General features: G+C 34.8%; 1 protein-coding gene across 2 annotated transcripts; it reads left to right on the forward strand.

Moving 5' to 3' along the window:
• The first annotated feature begins 1,532 nt into the window (after nucleotides 1–1,532).
• On the forward strand, nucleotides 1,533–10,970 carry LOC120005423 (pentatricopeptide repeat-containing protein At4g18975, chloroplastic). 2 transcript variants are annotated; one of them, XM_038855050.1, is made up of 7 exons: nucleotides 1,533–2,122; nucleotides 2,669–2,785; nucleotides 4,723–4,800; nucleotides 5,320–5,463; nucleotides 7,773–7,985; nucleotides 10,017–10,215; nucleotides 10,677–10,970. In XM_038855050.1, exons 1-7 carry the CDS (start codon nucleotides 1,955–1,957, stop codon nucleotides 10,736–10,738), a joined length of 981 nt encoding a protein of 326 aa, XP_038710978.1. In that variant the 5' UTR covers nucleotides 1,533–1,954; the 3' UTR covers nucleotides 10,739–10,970. The 2 variants fall into 2 exon arrangements, with proteins under 2 accessions (XP_038710978.1, XP_038710977.1); XM_038855049.1 differs by having other exon boundaries at nucleotides 1,534–2,122; nucleotides 10,699–10,970.
• Nucleotides 10,971–13,261: the final 2,291 nt, after the last annotated feature.

A 13,261-nucleotide genomic window follows, 5' to 3' on the forward strand; every position in this document is an offset into this window, starting at 1 on the left:
CTCCTGAATAGACCTTCATGGTAAACAAGATCTGACTTGAAATAGTCATTCCACAATCTGGAGTGGCTGTCAACATGATTGTGTTGAACAATTCTATAACCTAGAACGGAACCATGGTAGCCAATTCGTCTCTTCCCACTTGCTTGTTGATCATTTGCCCCTCGTGCATTAAAAAGTTGCTCCAATTCATCTTCAAACTCAGAGTCGAAGGCAATGAATTCCCTCAAAATCTCAGAACCAGCACTTTGGTGATCCATGGAGAAGTTTGTGATAAGATTTCTGTGTAAGACACAATGATTTGACACACAATAATGAATGAAAAGCTACACATATTTATAGAATAATTAAAAAATAAAAAATAATGGTAAATAAAGTTGAAATCCATTTTACATATCCATTATTGGAGTGAAATTCCATTAAAATATGCATAGAACTATTTTAGTATATGAAGACTATTTGCACTCCTGATTTAACTACATACACCTTATTCTAAATAAACCCTAACTAAAAACATAACAATTATTAGTAAACCTCAATTTCAATTTTTTTAAAAATTTTACAGACTACACCCCATGCACAACATATCACAGCAGAGAGACAATCTCAAAAACAGAGTATTCAATTTGTTCTACAATGACTTGCAATCTAACACCCAATTTACATTGAGGCATAGATAGTGGTTTATAGGCTTAGTACCTAGTGCTTTAAAGAGTTCAAATCTTATCACAAAATGTTAAAAGATGGTTTTGCCTGCCCTTCTTTTCATTGGGCCTGTTTGGGAGCGCTCTCAACTGCGGTGAGGTATTATGCGGTGTTGTGAGTTATAAAACTGTGGTGTTGCGAGGTGAATTGGAACGTAAAAAGCTATTTGGCGCATCACTTTTAAAGCTGTGATACGGTGCTATGAGGTGCGTTTGACGTATCTAAATTATGGTTATATTAGATGACTAATAATATTAATATAAAATCACATAATGTTTACATTGTACATTAATCTAAAATAAAATAATTGACCTAATTTGATTACATAGGACAATTCTACATATATTGTAAGCATTTGGGAGTGCTGTAAGGTGTGGTGAGGTGCAGTGACGTAAAAAGCTGTGGTGTTGTGAGGCGAGTTGGAACGTAAAAGCTGTTTGGCGTGTCACAAAAAACTGTGGTGCGGTGCAACTAAACGCAGTACGAACTCACTGCCAAACACCCACATTCTCTATTTTCTAGGTAAGTAGTTCAATTGGGGTACTATTAGTTTTTTAGGATTTTTGTGGTGTACTTAGCTAAGTAGGGTGCAAATATTTCTCATCATTTTAATATGCAATCTACAATTTTGCATTTCCTTGTTAGAGTTGCCCTTACTCACTCGGTCCCTCTTCCTCACCTAAACCAAACAAGTTGGATGAATATTATTTATATGTCATTTTTTACTAAATACATCCCATTTTAATCTATTTTTAAAGGATTAATGAGGGGTATTAGTAAAAAATAATGTAAATAATAAAAAATGAGTGAAAATAATGTTCCGTTGTCCTTACTGGTCACGCTTCCTCACTTAAACCCCTCCGTTTTCAATCCAAGCGAGCACAGCCCCGGCCCCCGGGTTTAACCACCACCAGCACTGAAACATAGTCCCTCTTCTTTCATTCGTCGTCGTCGAACAGCTGAGCTTTCTATGCCCAATCCGCAATAGGGCGACTCCTTTGTCGGTCTCACGGTGGCGAACATCTGCCAGACGCTAGGAAGCATAAACCCCTGCAACAATAGTGTCTTCACATCATTGTCTCTGTGTCTTCGCGTCTTCGTTTCTGCATTTGCAACTCTTTGGCTTCTTCGCCTCTCTCTCCAGTCTTCCTCCTCGTCATTCAATTCTCAAGGCCGAACCAAACCCTGATTTCTTAAAAATCAAGGTTTCTCCTTCGATTATTGGGTTATTTTTTACCAATTCCGATCGGGTATGTCATCTATTTTCTCCATGTTGGGTTTGCCATACAGAAAAATAAGCAATACAGAAAAATATGCACGATACGGATTCCGTACCTTACAATATTTCTACCAATCCCGATACACCCATGCTATACACACGGAATCCTTCAAAACCGGTACCATGCGTATACCAATTGAGGTAACAATAACTTTTTGAAAATTCATTTGAGGTGATAAAGAATTCTATGCAATTGGTTGTGTAATACAGAGATGATGCAATAGATACTATATGTATGGTTATATATGCATTTTTTTGCAAGTTTTTGTTTTCATTCTTTGATTTTCACGCTACCTCAATAATATATATTGGTATTTAGATACTATAGTCTATTGTTATATACAGACTATATTGTACAGGAGAGGAGCATTTGTTAAAGGCGAGCGAGTCTCATATTTACCACGCTAACCTCAGATCATCTTTAGTCTATATATGATTTTATATGAACGCCTCAGCTGGTCCACAGATCAAACGTATGTTAAAAACAGTGTCTTTTGCTGATCACTCCCTAGAGTTCATAATTCAGAAACATGTCTCAACCGTTTTTGTAAGAGACGGCATTAGTTCATGAAAAAACTGCACAGAGTGAGAGGTTCTGAAGTTTGAATATTTGAGGCTGTAATCTCACTGATTTTAATTGAAATTTCAGTTGTATTTCTGAATTCTTGACCCAATTTAAATTGACAGGTATGCGGATTAGGTCGAGTTGGAGTTTGTAGGGGTCAGGTTCTGAATTCTTGTTACAGTACGTCTGTGCAAGCTCAAATATCTAACCAGAACAATAGTACTATGCAATCGATTGAGGTAACAAGAATTTTTTTGCAAATCATTTGAGGTGATAAACAATTCTATGCAATTGTTTGTTTCATATAGAGATGGTGCAATAGATACTATTTGTATGCTTATATATGCATGTCTATCCAAGTTTTTGTTTTCATTCTTTGATTGAAAATTGAATACAAAATCACTATGCAGCGAAAGTTAAAATGTATTATGTTTAAGTTTGGAAATTATATTTGTTAATATGGTTAGAAAATGTGAGTGTCTTCCAGTTTGACAGATTAGAATAGGATGCTTGGATTTCATATTTTCATTTGGTAGTAGTGCAGAATGGAAACCAATCAAAGGTACGAACTGCTTCAATACCTTAAAGAAAAAAAAACATCACAAGAATACTTGAAACCGTAGACTTATTTTATTTTGAGGTTAGTTAGCCTGACGGCTCACAATCCTATTTAAACAAAAACAAGGAAACCCTAATAAAATTAAAAAAAAAATACTAATTGACTAGAATTCCTATTAACTACTAAAACTAATAGTAATTCTATACGAAATACACTTCTAATAAGAAAAGGAAATAATTAAAATTACTCTCCTAATTACTAAAGGAAACCTGGAAACTTCTCCTACATCAGTCTCATCCACTTGAAAAATAACTCGTCCTTGAGTTACAATTTGATTGAGAAGATTGTCTTCACCATGATACCCATAGGGAATTGATCCTTTAAAATCTTCTTGCCCATTGGTTGAATTTGTACTCTTCCATTCCAAAGAATCAAATATTTCGAATAATGGTGTTTGTTGAACAAACTCATGAACTATGAACTTGTCCTACATCATGTAGCCTATGGCTTATTATTTTTCCGCAAACTGTCCTTCATGCAGTGTCTAGGTTCGTGAGAGAGTGAAGAGGGCCTTGAACGACTCATCCAAGTCGTTGAATCCCTTCTTGGTTACAAATTTTGAAGACCCTTTTATATGCAGTTCCTTGGAAAAGTTTCTAAACCAGTCTGAGCCTTGGATTAAAAAAATATTAAATATGAAGACAATTATTTATGATAATCTGAATAATAACTTGCTGCAATAGGGAGAATGATAATTTTTCAGTCGTGGTTTGCTTAGTAGTCACACAACTACAATTTGTGGCCAAATCCTTTGGCCTCTGCTTCTGTGCCGATTCCTTCAAGAATGCGAGAGCTATCTATTCTGATTTAGTCTCCTAGTTAAGAGAAATTCAACCTTGAATTGTTATTGTCTCGCTGGAAAGTCGGATGCACCCAATTATGATTCATGAACACTAAACACTTTTGAAGTCTTGATAATGATATTATCATTAGCAAGGTTTGACTTGTATGTGTCACCTTACATGGTCTGATTCTGATGAACTTGGCTATTATTTTCATTTGTTGGATAGAATTTATCAGAATGGCCAAAACATAATCACTGATGTTAAGAATAACTTTTGACTGTTATCAGGGCTCTTCTTGTTTTTTATATGCATTCTTGATTAACTTGAGAAAAAATTTTTGCATAAAAGAAATTGTCTTTGAACTTGATACTGCAAATAGCAAATATTTCTTTGATATAATTGGAAAACAGAAACATGTTTCTGTTTGATATTTTACCATAATAGCTCATGGCAGGTTGATTATTTAATCGCCATATGTGACATAATTGCTTTAAGTGGTCTCCTATTCTTTTCTATCTCTCTATGCCGTTGTGTCTCTGTCCCTTCCCCCTTCCCTAAGTATCCAACTCGTTTACACGTGCATTCGTATGCTCCGTAGTAGTGCATAGTATCATTCTAAGAATGACATACTTTTTGGAGCCTTTTTGATGGGTCTTTGTTTTCTATGTGCTGCAATTCTAATGCATTTCAACTTACTTGATTTTCACATTCCATGATTAATAATCGCAATATTTTACAATCAGTATGATACTAGAGCTAGTATTCAATGCAGGATGTTGGAGGTGCAAGGAAACACCAAATTGGGGAAAATGTCTCGAGAAAGGATAAGATTCACTTTCTTGTGAACACAGTAAGGGTGCATCTTTACCATTTCTAGTAGCGCTTTTTGTTTTATTATCTTTTTTCCCCCTTTGAGTGAATGTGTGATATAACATAAAGCAAGCAGCCTCATTGTTGTCATCCATCTTTTCTCAAGTATTCAGTTACTATAAAAAAAAAATGAACGAAAAAAAGAAAAAGAGGAGAAAGGGAAAGTGTAATGCTTGTGACTTAATTACATAGGAAGTACACACAAAAAGCCCTTAGCATTAACAAAGAAGAAAACCAAAAGAATATATCAAAGCAAAGGAAACAAACTTTGCTATATATATTTTTAAATGGGGAAAACTTTATTGATGGGCAACAAGGGGACCTGTCTGAGGCAGTACAGGTAGAAGAAAAAAAACAGAAAATTAGGTACCTACATAGAATTCCTTTTCACCAAGTATATATTAACAGCTATGTTTGTTATTTTATATTATTTTATTTTCTTTTGCACTCCTTGTGCTGCAAATGCTCAGCTAAGTTTATAAAGTACCTACAAATGCAGCTACTTGATCTAAAGGATAGTAAAGAATCTGTTTATGGTGCTCTTGATGCCTGGGTAGCGTGGGAGAAAAACTTCCCTATTGCATCACTTAAGAAGGCTTTGCTTGCTTTGGAGAAGGAACAGCAGTGGCATAGGGTTGTTCAGGTATAAGCTTCCCAACCCTTCTTTCCCTCTGTGCATGCAGGTTTTTATAAAGTACAAAGATGAGAAGTTTTCTATTGAATTAAACCAATAACAGAAGGGAAAGGGTGTGTACAAGTACAATAGTGCTTATGGCCTAGGGTTCGGAATTTACTCCCGGGAACTTCTGCTTTGGGAGTCTAATTTGGATATATACTTATACTAAGAGGAATAACAATGATTGGCCCATTTATCTGTGGTCCCACATGGTCACATGCATGTTGAGACATTGAAGCTTTTCAAGTTCTTATGTATCTAGATTCCCAAATGGGAAAATATGGTGCTATAATTTTCCTTGAAGCAGTGAGAATATTATAAATTTAGAGTCTGAATTAAAAGAGTTATTTCTTTATGCCCAACGATTATTATGGTAGAGTCTGCTCAATCTGGCACAAGAGTGAACCTTGCCCAGATTTTTTGGCACTGAAATTTCAAGCTATAGGATTTTGTCTATTTAGAGGTTTAAATGGAATCAAGGTTGCAAGTTTGATGATGGAAATCTCATATTGATAGAAGATCATATGGTTAGTCTATCAGGATCAATGATTAATTACTCTTCAGAATGCTTGGCTTAGACTTGATGGAGCCAGGTTTCTTGCTGCTGCCCTATCCTTGGGTGCGGGAACGAGTAAGGTTCTGAAGGAAGCGGGAGACGAACTCCTCTATCTACTCTAGAAATGGGTTGGATCTATTGAATGAGATCCTGGAGACAGGGCGGGGAGGGGTGAGTCGATCGGATGCAGGGAAGCCTGATCATTTGAAATATGCGATATCTGGCGGGGAACAATCTGTTCAAAAAAGAAGGCTCAGTCAATGCAGCCCTATGACTGCAATGGGGCTGATTTGGAAACGTCAGAATCTTTAGCAACTCTAAAATCCTTAGAGAAACTCCTCCATTTATGTTTTCATTGGTGAGAACTGTATTGCTTTGGCTCTTTCAATAGCTACTCCGAAGGAATTACTTTAGCTTCTCTTGTTTGTACCACCTAGGTGCTTAAATAAATTTCCTTTTTCCATTGGGAAAACAATAACTGGTAGAAAACTGACAACCTCTTGATATTGGTTTATTTTTATACACTTAATGATGTCCTGATGAAAATAAGGAATAGCAAAATAGGGATTTGAACATATAGATTAGAGGGACAATAAAATCGACTCAATTGAGTTTATAGGGTTTAAACCCACAGGAAATTTTGTATTATTATTGAATAAAAATTCTCAAGTTCTCTCCCTCGTTGGAGATTACAATCCTTAAATAGAGAAACCATAGACCATATCCTAAACCATCCCTAATTGGAAACAAATACTAATAGAAAATAAAACTACTCCTGATTGACCCCTAAAAGATACTACTTGTTTAACAAGCAATAGACTCCCTAAAATATCATAATAAAATACTAATAAATACTTAATTTCGTTTTTCTAACTAACCTCAAATTACAATAATGCCCTCACTTCTAAAACTTAAATAAAAGCCTATATAATATTGTCCTATCAATAATACTAACTCAAATAATTGATAAATAAGGCCTAAATCTAATTGAAAAGACCTAGATTTCCAAATAGACCATGATTCAAAATCCTATGAGACACAGGCGAGTCAAAGATCATGGGATTTTGAAGTATGGTCTATTTGGAAGTCTGGTCCTTTTCAATTAGATTTAGGTTTGATTTTACGTTTTATCATTTATTATAATTATTAGGTCACTTTTTATTAGGTTTATATATATTAGGTGCAAGACTACTATCATAATTTTGGGGGGTAATTAGAAAAACAAAAATAATTATTTATTAGTATCTTACAATCATAGTGCCAAGTCACTTAATGATGTTGAGTTGAGATGGATGAGTGATAAAGTCTGTTGTCAAATCCTAATTGCATCACTGGGTCATCTCACATCTGGTAATGTATTAGTGTAGGGTGTTAGGAAGTAGGAACTATTACTTCTTGAGATGGACAATTGAGGCTGGGCATTGATGTACTTTAGCTGTGATTGGTCTATTCTTGGGAGAAAAGTTTGTCATGAGTACCATTTTTATATATATTTTTAAAGATTCGTGTTAGAATTTCAATGAAAATTTCCTCTAGTTTTTACTACCTGTTGTCCTCATTTAGTGCCTTTTATAAGTTTATGATACTTATTTTAATGATAAGAATCAACTCTCTGATGATGAATCTTTATCAACTCAAATGCGACTATCTTTTCCTTCCGTTTTCATTCTTTAAAGTATAAACGTTACTACTTTATATTTCATTCACTTATCTCGTCTAGGTTATTAAATGGATGCTAAGCAAGGGGCAGGGAACTACCATGGGAACGTATGAGCAATTAATACGTGCTTTAGATATGGATCACAGAGCAGAAGAGGCCCACATGTTTTGGGAAAAGAAAATTGGCATGGATCTACATTCAGTGCCTTGGCAGTTGTGCAAGCTCATGATATCTGTTTACTACCGGAATAACATGCTACAGAATCTTATAAAGGTATGCTATTCAGCCCTTTTTTTTTTGACACATCTGTTAGGTTAGTACTTTTGTCAATCATCTATTGCACATATTTGTAACAACATTTCATTTTTTGGGACCCATTTGTTGGTCTGTAATTAGATAAAGCTATAGATTTTGGTGGTCAGCTTCTTGAAAACTTTTGTAATTCTTATCAAAATGTGCACTGGATAAGTTCTCAATTTTGAGTTTCTTGCAATTAAATTTAGTTGCACTGGGGTAGTTCCACTGTACTTCTTGGTGTGAAATTCTGTAAAAAAATTGAATGAGTCGCATATTAATTTTCAAGACTAGCTCAGTAAACTTTAATCATTGCATACAAATTGAGTCAAGTGTACCCATCTTTTGTGGTTATCGGACTGTAATAGGTTCCAGGATGTTTTAGTAATAATTACCGCATTGCTCATGGTTGATTCCTGAGGCACATCTCTGGAGCTGCACTATGTGTTATTTTGAACCTATGCCTTAGCATAAAGTACAACTTACTGATGATAGTAAGTTGTACTTTTTGGGGCTAATGGAGGTGGAAAACATTGACTATAGTGTTAATTTACTTATGAAAAATTATATGTTCTCACCATTCAAAAATTTGGAACATCTGTAAAGCTTATATTTTTAGGTAAACATGTTAGATATAGCCATGAGGGCCAGGCTTCTTGTCGTATATTTTATAAAATTGTTATTATTATTTGATTTTCTTCCCTCATAATTCTTGCCTCTTCAAACTTTTGTTGTATGTATTGAATGATGAATGTTTATTAAATCTTCCTGTTTAGAGAAGTTTCAAAACATGTTATCAAATGTTGGCAGAACTTTATGCCTTTTCATATCTGTTTGAGAAAATGAAGACATGTTATCTTGCTTGGAACAGGAAAAAATTTTCTTTATGTAAATCACTCGAGCATTATAACATTCTAAACTGATAAGAAATTACGATGCAATTTTTCCTTATGATTTTTATTGAACTAGAATAGAAAGCTTACACAGAGTCACAGACATATGTTAATCAATGAGTAGCCTGTTGGAAAATGCCTTTTTTAGTTTTTATAGTTGGGATCCATTGTTGTTCTTGTGCACCCTGATTTTTCTTTGGTAATGATATTTTTTTTCCAGTTAACAAAGATCATATCACGTTTCATTTTTCTTTTATGTGTACACCTCAAAAGTTATCTGAAGGAACTTTCAAAGTGATCTCTTCCTTATCTTTTCAACTAGAAAATTGGATTCCTCTTCTGGTTTCACTGTACTAATTCTCTTATACTATGGTCTTTGTCCTCATATTCTTCAATCGGACTGAAAGTATTCTGTTATCTTTTCATTTGACGATACCTTTGCTTAATTGCTTTTGCTATATTTCAGAAATTATACTTTATAAAGGACTTCCTAGCTTGCCTTCAACACTTAAATATTGATACTCAGTAGATATTAGAAGAAAAACTTGCTGCACTTGTAGCTTGCCAATCACATTTCCTTGCTTTGTCGATAACTATATGCTGCCTAAGCTGTCTTGCTGCTGCACATATTGGATGCAGAACAATAATTTTCAGCCAATTTAAAATAAAATAAAGCCCTGTGGATACGTGATGAGTAGAATTTACTTCTCTCTATTTCATATGCATCTCTTCTTATTGATATATTCTTGTCTTTTTATTTTCTGAAGAACCTCAGGTCCAAAAATGTTAGACAGTCATTTATTTCACTTAGTTCAATTTGTTACACTGTGGGTATATTTTTCAACAGTAATGGTTTAGTCATGAGCAAATAATGACAAAGGAAACTATGAAATCGTTGCATACTTTCATAAGCTTCAGTGACTCTAGGCTTTTGATGCAATCAGCTTGTGATGTCCATGTGCATTTTTGGTGACAGTATGATTGCAGCTTGTCAACAATTTTATTGGTCAATGCCATGTATTATATTTGTTCTTATAAACTAATAATTTGCATCAACATATTCTTATTATATTGGCGTAACCAATGTATTTATTATACTTGTATGTGGAATCTGCAGCTTTTTAAGGGCCTTGAAGCTTTTGATCGTAAACCTCCAGAAAAATCAATTGTGCAGAAAGTGGCAGATGCATATGAGGTGTTGGGCATGCTTGATGAGAAAGAGAGGGTGTTAGTGAAGTACGACGATCTTTTCATAGAAACAGCGAAAGGAAGCCCCAAGAAATCTAGAATTGCATCTAAGAGAAAGAATAAATCAGGTGAGCCATTTTAGTCATGGTTAGTATATGTATGTAACTTTTAATATCAACTGTAGTATTTATCAAGATTTTCAAATAGCTGTGCAGGGTGTTGAATTTTTTTAACAACCAGAAATCAGTATCATTTTCTCTTGAATTTGCGCATTTACAGCAAAAGAAAGAAAAAGAGGAAAAATTTTGAGGAGTATAGGTATTGCATGAAACTGGGAACTCTATTTCTGCATAAGAATTTAATTTGTTAAAGTTAATTTAACTGAATAAGGGAAAGGTTCTCATCATTCCTGGTGGTGATGATGAAAGTAATGATAGGATGTTCATGTTAGATATGTTGTGCCATGGTAGTTATAGTTTTTGTCTGGTGAAAGTGTGGTAGACATGGTATTGCAGTGGTGATTAGGTTCTGGACATATTTGCATATATGCTTGTAAAAGTACACGAGGAATGAAACATTTCCTCGGCAGTTAATTTTGTTTGTGATTTCAGTGGACAGAAAAGACGTGTCAACCTTGAACAATGTCAGTAGCGCTGCTAGTGGTGTACCATGATGCAAGGATTATAGAACGAAACATGAGCAGCAAAGAAAGAAGCAGCCATGCTTAAAAAAGTGCTGAAGATTTTTTGTATGGAAAATTAATCTTGACTGGTCAGGAACATCTTCAATGGATTTTGAATATTTCTTGTGGCAACGCTATTCCATGTTTCACCTGTTCAACATATCATGCATTGGCCCAACCTTTGTTGAGCATTTAAAATTAGTCACGAGTAAGTGCTGAAATGTTCCATGAGTGTCCCAGAAAATATGCTTGTTTTCTCAGTATCATGAGCTTTCTTTTTCTCTTGCAAAATTTCTATTCGTACGTGGTGTTTAGACTTTCAAATCTGTAGATGGAAATTAAAATCATGTAATGTCCTCACTCGGAGTGTTTTTTTTTTTTTTTTTGGCTCTGGTTATGTCTTCCCTGGGAGCCTGACAATGTAAATGATGCACTATGAAGCTTTTTGATATCCTTTCATGTCACTTTCTTAGTATTTTTGGCGCAAGTCAAATTACAAACAGGGGTCGACATTCTTTGATTTCCTTAAGTATTCTACAGCTCACAGTTGGTCTCTGATGGGAGCATAGATGGTGTCATTGACGATTGCAGATGTTATGCAACTCCTTTTGTGGACTGGTTTGGCACAAAGGCTAAACAGGGCCCGCCTCTATTGGCCAAATTGGTCACTTTCGGAAGAATGACCAGAAGCATTCCTAACATCCATCAAATGTGCTTCATTGGTGGGCTTGATAGCGGATTTGACCCTCGAGATATTTTTTTGGGCTTAGGCTCGGCCTGTAGTGTTAGGCCTTTTTTGTCTCTCCAATTTGTTTACATATATTTAGCATAAGAGAGATTTTTTGGAAATTAAATTTTTATATTTGGCATTTTGAGGTTTTATGTTCGGTGAGAAAATTGTGAATGATATTAAATTTGATAAATCTTAGAGAGTATTTGGATTGATAAAATATGTTTTTAATTTATAAATAATTTAATTAGTCATTCATTTCTTTCCAATAACCCCATTTTGAGAGGAAGTATTTTGATCAAAGTTTGATAAAAGTTTAATGGAATTTTTCCTCAATTTCCTTTAAATCTTTTCCGTTAATTTTTACTCAATTATCCAAACAAGAGAATTGTAAGGAAACTCTTTTTCCCTTCTCTCCAAATCCCTCAATCCTTCATAATACTGATTGGTTCAACTATTTGGCTAGTCCGATCTGATAGGGATATAAATATAATACTCGAAAATCTAGACAAAATGATTACTAATTAATTTTATTAAATAAGTTATTGTTTGTGAAGTTTTCGTTATGCAGTCGGCATCAAGGAAGACGTCCCCAGCATATTCTCCTTCTACACCCCAAAGATTAATTCTCGACATTCCTGCTCATGGCCCCATGAATTAACATATTCGGGTGGATGAGACCTGCTGTAAATTATGGATATATTTTGATTGGGATTACGTGTCTAACGGTATTTTTTTTGTCCCAAATAAAAATCAAATTGAACATGAAAAAGATATGAAAATTGTGAACCATTGAATATAGACTCGAAACATCCTATGTCTATTTTGTGATGAATTTAGTTTTTGTTGGAACAAAAAAATACCGTTAGAATCATAAACACGATCAAAACTCATTTATAATTTTATTTTATTTTTAAAAAAAAAATCTTTATTGGTTTATATTTATTAAAGTGGTGTCTGTCGTAAAACAAATTATAACAGACCCCCGACACCCTATTGGAACCTCCTCCTAGACCTCCTCAAGTTTGGCAAATAGCGGCCCCATGCAATATGTAAATAACCATGGTCTGAGGTAAGACTTGAAAAATAGTGCACATTATATTGGGCTATCCAAATAAACCGAGCCTCATTACCCAAAGTTCGATCCGGCCTTTCTTTAATGAACTCATTTGCATTGGATCGCTTATTACTCCAGGTATGTTTAACACCACGAAAACCCAAATCCCACAAGTTTGTATCCCTCAACATACTATTGAACTCCTCCATCAGTTGAGCATTCACTGGCAAACCTCCCACCTTCTCATCTAGAGAAGAAATTGAGTTAAAATCACCGACACAAATCCAAGGAACAATAGCTGGTGCAGCAAAATATCGTAGTAGATTCCAAGCGGCTTGACACTGGGAAGCGATCGGAGGGCCATAAAAACCAATGATAAACCACTCCTTCTAAAAACATTTGTCATGAATCTGCATATGAATGTGGTGATTAGAAAATAGTGTTGGATCTCCAAGTTAAAATTTGATTTCCATAAAACCAAAATTCCTCCACTAGTGCCATAAGCCACCACAGCAAGACCATTATCAACTTGTAACTTATATTTAAGAAAATCAACTTTGCTTGAAATTAATTTTGTTTCCATCAGAAAACACAAATGGGAGCTTTACATTTCTCAAGTTTTTGCTACTCGCTAATTGTCCGGTGGTTCCCAAGTCCTTGATAATTCCAAAATAAAAGACTCATTCGGCTCGGCGGGGTTGGTGA

The sequence above is a fragment of the Tripterygium wilfordii genome, chromosome 9, assembly GCF_013401445.1.
Source record: "Tripterygium wilfordii isolate XIE 37 chromosome 9, ASM1340144v1, whole genome shotgun sequence".
NCBI lineage: Eukaryota > Viridiplantae > Streptophyta > Magnoliopsida > Celastrales > Celastraceae > Tripterygium > Tripterygium wilfordii.